At 31.0% G+C, this 7,149-nt stretch overlaps 1 protein-coding gene across 1 annotated transcript in view; it reads left to right on the top strand.

Moving 5' to 3' along the window:
• The window catches only part of LOC145937445 (uncharacterized), a 7,806-nt gene extending 987 nt beyond the window's left edge, over positions 1 to 6,819 (top strand). Inside the window, exons 3-6 of the mRNA XM_083040462.1 lie at positions 3,498 to 3,554; positions 4,965 to 5,154; positions 5,215 to 5,222; positions 5,332 to 6,819. Of these exons, the coding sequence (XP_082896588.1) occupies positions 3,498 to 3,554; positions 4,965 to 5,154; positions 5,215 to 5,222; positions 5,332 to 6,819 (1,743 nt within the window). The remainder of the gene's footprint in view (positions 1 to 3,497; positions 3,555 to 4,964; positions 5,155 to 5,214; positions 5,223 to 5,331) is intronic.
• Positions 6,820 to 7,149: the final 330 nt, after the last annotated feature.

Genomic DNA, 7,149 nt, shown 5'->3' with positions numbered 1-7,149 from the left:
TGTAATTTAAACTACACAAGTATGAAAAAAAACATTCAACTTTTTTGTGCTCTTTTAAAAAATATAACATTTTTTTATTACGGAATCGATTAAAATAATTATATAATTGTCTTATACGCAGAACAAACATACAATAGAGTTATATGTTTAAATTGATTTAATATTATATATTTGTAAGAATAAAATAGTCTCTGGAGAATAAATCAATCTCATCGGTTGAGGATAGTCATTCTATTTTTAATATTAGTGTCTTAATTTCAAGAAGTGACAACATATATATATAGTTTGAATAATTATCGTGACATTAATTTGCTGAATCAATTGCCGCTTCACTTAAATAATAATATAGAACAATAAAGATCGCAGAATCCGTATACTCGCATTCATATATTGTATTTGGTCAATATGGGATTTTCGCAATTTCCAGAAGAGAGAGAGAGGGGGGGGGGAGGAGAAAGAGGGGGAGAGAAACATTAATGTGCTTCATTAAAGAAGTTATAATTTCACATATGTCATTCAAAATCTTTACAAGATTACTTTATGATTCATTTAACACAAATTTCTTAGATACTTGTCAAAAATCATCAATTATTATTTAAAATGAAATAAATAATGTAATGAGACAAAATGTCTGCATATCTTATATACATAATCTTGAATATTTCAATTTTTTAAATAAAATGTTTTCTATAGAGAAAATCATCGATTTATCAAAACAAGCAAACATTATATTTCAGAGAAATATGTTCCTGCAATTTTTTAAGCGATTGATATATTTATTAGAAAGAAAGCAGATAAAACATTGGAGTGAAAAAATTCGATTACGCAAGGCTTATGAATATTTCAGATTATTAATAAAGATAATGTTATTTCATATTAAAACAAAAAATATATTTTTGATCCCGATTTTACATTGGTTTCGAAATTTTCAAAAGATTATAAGATTTTTGAAGAATTAGCACTTAGATTGAATTAATTGATATTTCTTTTTAAAGAAAATCAAACTATGTATAATAAAAATAACAAATTGTATTGATGTGATAACAGCATATGATATAATTATGTTCTTCTTCAAAATACATTGTTATATCAATTTTATCAGATATAATGGTGATTTTAAAAGAACTGAAGTGTGTTGAAATTTCAAAATCTGTTATTAAAAATCTAAAGAAAGATACATAATATGAATATATAAGACGACGATTAAATTTAAGAAGTTGCAAAAAAATATGAAAGGATATCTAATGGAAGGATAATAATTCGTCCAAACAAAAAGTAGCATATTTCGAGACTATTTAAAATTTAATTGTAATAAATAATTAAGTTATATTTACATATATATCTTAAAATCAAGATTGCATAAGCAACGTTTGAATATAAATAATACTAATCGAAAATTCTCTCTTTGACAGTTTAATACAAGATGAGATTTCATTAAGAAATATTTCTGTAAAAATATTGGAATAATTATTTTTCGCGCACAAAGTTTGTATCTTATTTAGTTTCAATATTTGTGAAGGTTTTATTATGATAAATATCGATATTTTGGGAAATTTTTTCTTAAAAAAACAATAACTGAGGAAACAAAATGCATTAAATATGCATTAAAATTACGATTTCTTTACAGCTATTAAAGTCTTTCATCATTGACTGATAAATTTTAAGAATAACGGTTTGCTGTTTTTTTTTTAAATCATAACGATATAAACAGTGACATAAAGTTAACTAATCGACAAATAGAATTAATCGACGCTGAAGATATATAGACTTACTGAAGGACCTATGTGTGGAGGAACTGATTTTGAAATCATCTCTCTTCAGGCATGCAGCAGGATGCGTCCTTATGCGAGAATCTCGAATGAGATGGGTCATAGCAATTGGTTCCCTGACTTGATGTATCCCCTGTTTCACAAGAACGATGTAAACTTCATTTTGCAAGCAAAAATCCCGAAGATGTATCGATCGATCGAGAGAAAGAAAATCAATAATTCAATCAGGAATGTTCCTATTGCAAAAAAAAAGAATCAAGTATCGCCGAAATCTTTGTCGAATTATGATAGAGAACTGGCAAAAAAATCGATGAGGAAATTTAGAAATATTCCAAATGTAGAAATACGCGAAAAAGCGGATAAATTGATCAATTGCTGGATGATTCCAGCGGCGTTATTAAATACTAAATCGAAGTTATTATACGAGATTTATGGTCACATTAATTTTATGAATCGTAAGAGTAAAAAGAATCACGAAGTAGCAGTTGTATCCAATAGCAACAACAAAATGACGACGAGCGATACGTTAAATATCATTGATGAAGAAAATTGGATTCAACAAATATTCTTCAAGATCAAATCGACATTTACAGACATGCATGCTAAAATTCGATCGTATTTGTCAGCTACATTGGATCTGTATTGCTTGGAGAATACTCTTGTGACGAACGAAAGGATTCCGGTATCCGACATAATTTTCAGTAACAAAATTCTTTTTGCATCGAAAGACTGTGAGTCAAAATCTGGCATTCGGGAAAAAATACAGGCTTTTTGCGCGCAGCAAAAGAAAAAATCGCTGAGAAAAAAAATAGATAAAGATGATATTTGTAAGAAAAGAGAGAGATCTTGTATAACATCGGAGAGAAAATGTCAGAAAGGAGAAAAGATGTATGGGAAAAAAGAGATAGATTGCTCGAAGAGGGGAAAACGAACATTTAAGAAGCAAAAAGTAGTTACTTGCGAGAGGAGAAAAAGTTCTTGCGATAAAAATGTCCGCGACTGCCATAAAACACGAAAGGTGGAATCTCAAGAAGACCGATGTAAACAGAAAAAAAGTGATGATGACACTTCTAGAACGAAAAAGGATCTTTGCAAAAGGCAATATTGCATGGAGCAAGAGCAAATTTCTTATAAGCAGCAGGAAAAAGATCTATGTAAAAAAGACAAGGAAGAAGAGAAAAAAAAGAAAGAGAAGAAAGAAGAGAAAGAAGAGATCAAGAAGCTTGATTGTTCGGAAATTAAGAAAATAAAACCATGTGAGAAGAAAGATTGTCCGACTGTAAAAAAGGCTCCAGAGTGTTCAGAAAATGAGAAATAATGAGAAATAAATAAAAAGCTAAAAATGTTTTTTGAAAAAATAAATTCCTTTTGAAATTATTGATTATCGCAAATTGAAAACATTTTTTATGTTAAGCTTTCATTAAAGTATTTCAAAGTAAATTATTTAGGAAAAAGATCAAATCCCGATGTATGAATATGAATTGTGTTTCATGATAATTAAGAAAAAAAATCTGTTTTTGTAATGTTAAATCTGTAAAATATTTTACATAGCGGCATTCTCTTGTAAATTTTGTGAATAATAATAAAATGTTGTATTTGCAGAACTGTGCGTATTTTTTTATTATAATATTTTAAATATAGAAATAATTCTTCACGCATATAAATACTCTAATTAAGCATTTATTATATCTATCTATTTATATTATCACGTATTGTTCTTCGTTTCAGTTACAAACAAAACAAGGAAGTATGACTGGCAAGCTTCGAGAATTTGGAACAATTAAAGTAAGTTTCTCTAGAATATTTATTTCGTTTTTTGATGTTGAACGTTTCATGATTTAATTTTTTTTTCATATTATATACTATTTTATAACTAAATTATGAAAAAAAATATTAATATGAATTAATAAAAAATTATTATATATGTCAATGTATAGAGAATAATATATTTAGTATTTTAATTTATATTGTTTTTGATAAAATTGCACGATTAAATTAAAGAAATTATAGAATACAAAAAAATTTAGAAAATCACAGAAATGCATTGAAAAAAATTGATCGCTGTGGCTCCACCTCCCTTCTGCCTCTTTTTTCATCGAACCGACTGCTTTAAACCACTAAAAATTTTATGAGTATATAGTACATACCACAAACATAAATAATGAGTAAATATGAATTTTATATTCAATTCTCTCTCCTTAGAAAAGAGAGAGATATTACATTAATGTAATTGCTCGAAAACGGGAAATTGATAGAATTTAATGAGATTTGAGACAATAAATATTTTTTATCGAACACCTTTTCACACGACAGTTTAAGGAAATTAATTTCGTCAAAAATTTTCAGCAAGATCCCGATTCAACAATTGATGATAAAAATCATTTTATAATTTTTCTTCTCCATAAGTACGCTATCAACTTTCATCGCTGTGACGACTATCATTTTGAAGAATCAAAGTTATCACATAGTGATAGACCGAGCAATGACGATTACTTTCCTCAAGGCGATGAATATGAAGATGAAATCGGTACAAATGATCAGCAACTGGGAGAAAGAAATGCTCTTAGCAAGAAATCGTCACATTCTAATAATAAATACGACAATTTTGACTCAACGCTCGTGATGTATTAACATTAAAATATTAATTTGAAAATAACAAAAGCATCAACCGAGGACCATTGACAAGATTTGTCACGTATGTACATTCTTTAAGTACTGAATCGACAGGTACTGAAAAAGCAATACTGATGAAGACAGTTTCCAACAAAGATATTGTCAAAAATTTACAAATTTTAATCGAGAAAGTAACGGAATTCAAGAACAAAGCTTTTCGTCCTAAACACAATACAATAACGCCTAGAAACGAGAAGAAGAAACAAAGGATTACCAATGAAAATGATGACACTGAATCAACGAATCAATATAGTTTTATAAATCGGAGGGTCTCTACTCTAGCGTATTAAACTGGATTAGAATCCAGACAAAACTAGAATTTTGTCTATTCATGAATTTCATCTTCGTTGAATCTTCATGTCTCTTCTTATTTTCGCGTATATCTTATACAAGAATATATATACAAACGCTTTTATTTAAAATGCTAAATTCAAAGGAGGGAGGTGGGCCAAAAATTGGTCGAGACTAGTGCAGAAATAATAAGAAAGCACACAACAATCCACTTTAATACATAAAACCTAGGAGGCAGTCAGTGGCAAGGAATTGCGGTTAGGTGAACCAGATTGTGGAGAGGATTTACCTAGTCAACCAAAAAGGAATCCATGCGATCCACCCAAGGGCCCCTGTCAGCCTACTGAGCCACCAGGCTATCCCTCGAAACCGAAGTCCAAAAGAAAGCCATTTTGTGTAAAATGTCCATCCAAGAAACCGTGCAAGGATGAAAAATGCTGAATCGCGTCAATAAGAGACAGAGGGTACGTGGAGGCATTAGCGACTACCGTAAATGCTATCTACTGAAAATATTGAAAACTTTACTATTATTATATTTTTAGAAAAATAATATAGATATATATTTTTCTTTCTTTACATCTTTTTCTGAATTCTACAGGCTGTTAAGAAGGTAAAGTTGAAACAAGAAGAAGCATTCCTTAAAAGCCTATTGAGAATTTCTATTGGGGTACTGGAGAAATACTTTAATTTGAAAACTGGATGCGGTTTGAAGCCTATTTTTGAAAGAGAAGGATTAGAGCTTAATCGATGGAACCGTAAATTCTCGATGAAAATACCTAATTCAGGATTGGTTTGTATAAGAGGTTTTAGTTCTTGCAAGAACAAACCAAAAAATATCGTTATAATTCGTAAAACGTCAGATCGGATTTGCGAGGAATCAAAAAGGTATCTTTCAAAGCATTCAGTCATGACACAATGTAAGCAGCTCTCTTTAAAGGAATCATCAGCAGCAAGATCACTTTGCCCTACAATGGTAATATCCTCATCTTCTGGTCTATCATCTTTTAAATCGTACCCACCAACTGAAAAATATATTACACCATTCCTATCTTGCCATTATGAATCAAGCAATTTAAAATGTCGAAATATGTTGACTTCTACATGTCCTCTGCTATGTCCAAAATCCATCAAGAAGTTGCCATCTTTGAAAATTTACAAGAAGTGTCCATTATTGCGTTTCAAGTACCCATTAAAACAAAAATATCTATTTCAAGAACGTGGCAAATTATATTTTCCATCGTATCCTAGATCTTATTCATCCTGTTCACGTTCGGTTGCACAGCACTTGCAAGAAATTTGCAAAAACTCTTTAAAATTACAGAAAAACAAAGAGATGTTAACTCATCGCGATCTTCCTCATTTGATTTCTTTGCATAGAGTTCATTGGCGAGGATTTCATAACTCTTTATTCTGCCTTGCCAAGTCAAATTCTGACAAACCTTTCGCTTGCAAGAAGATGGATGAAATTTGTAAATCAACCGAAGTGAGGAAGTGTGACCAATCTTGCAGTGACAAAAGTGATGTTTGCCGCCAAAAGAAAGTCAAGTGCGATAAACGCCAACAACCAAACGAAACTAAATCAAAACCGAAGGTGGAGCAAAAATACGTGGATCCTGTATGTAAAAATACTTGTCTCGCGAGAAGCAAATGCGAATGGCCCCAAACTATCCCACCACCAAAAATGGATTATGTCAAAGTGACGTGCTTGCCACCAAAATTTACGAAGCCTAATCCGTGTCCGTCGAAATCAGAACATCTCCAAAAAGATGATAGACCTCACATAGGAGCTAAGAAGACCAATAACCAGAAGAAACAGGTTTGTGCTCCACCGCCATTGCCGAAACCACCATTTGGACCCACAGCTCTTTGCCCTTGTCTCCCGCCACGTAAAATACATCCTGGCCCGTGTCCATGTTACGAGAGGAAGGAAGTTCCTAAACCATCTATAATGCAGCCGTGTCCGTTGAAGAAGAAATATCCGTGTCCTACTGGGATACATTATTGTCCTTTGCAAAAAAAGCCGTGCAATTTAAGACAGGATACTGGCTGCGAGCATAAAAAGAAAAAGGAAACGTCGACATTATAATATATCGCGCAAATAACGTGTAAACACAAGTAACACAATTATTATTAATCATTATTCTCTATCTTTCTGCGATCTCTCTCTTCCTCTCTCCCTCTCTCTCTCTCTCTCTCTCTCTCTCTCTCTCTCTCTCTCTCTCTCTCTCTCTCAACGCATAAAAATTTATAAAATTAAATAAACAAAAGAAACAAAATATACATTAGCCAATTTTTATGTATCAAATAGTTTTTCCAATCAGAAATAAACGTTGGCTTACAATTAAAAATGAAAAATCTAATGTATATAAAATATCGATATATGTATATAGGTGCAAAAATTGCTCTTTCACTGAAA

The sequence above is a fragment of the Prenolepis imparis genome, unplaced genomic scaffold (genome assembly GCF_030444845.1).
Source record: "Prenolepis imparis isolate NDT839.2.m4 unplaced genomic scaffold, iyPreImpa1.0 SCAF_6, whole genome shotgun sequence".
Lineage (NCBI taxonomy): Eukaryota > Metazoa > Arthropoda > Insecta > Hymenoptera > Formicidae > Prenolepis > Prenolepis imparis.
This window is presented reverse-complemented; position numbering and strand designations above follow the sequence as displayed.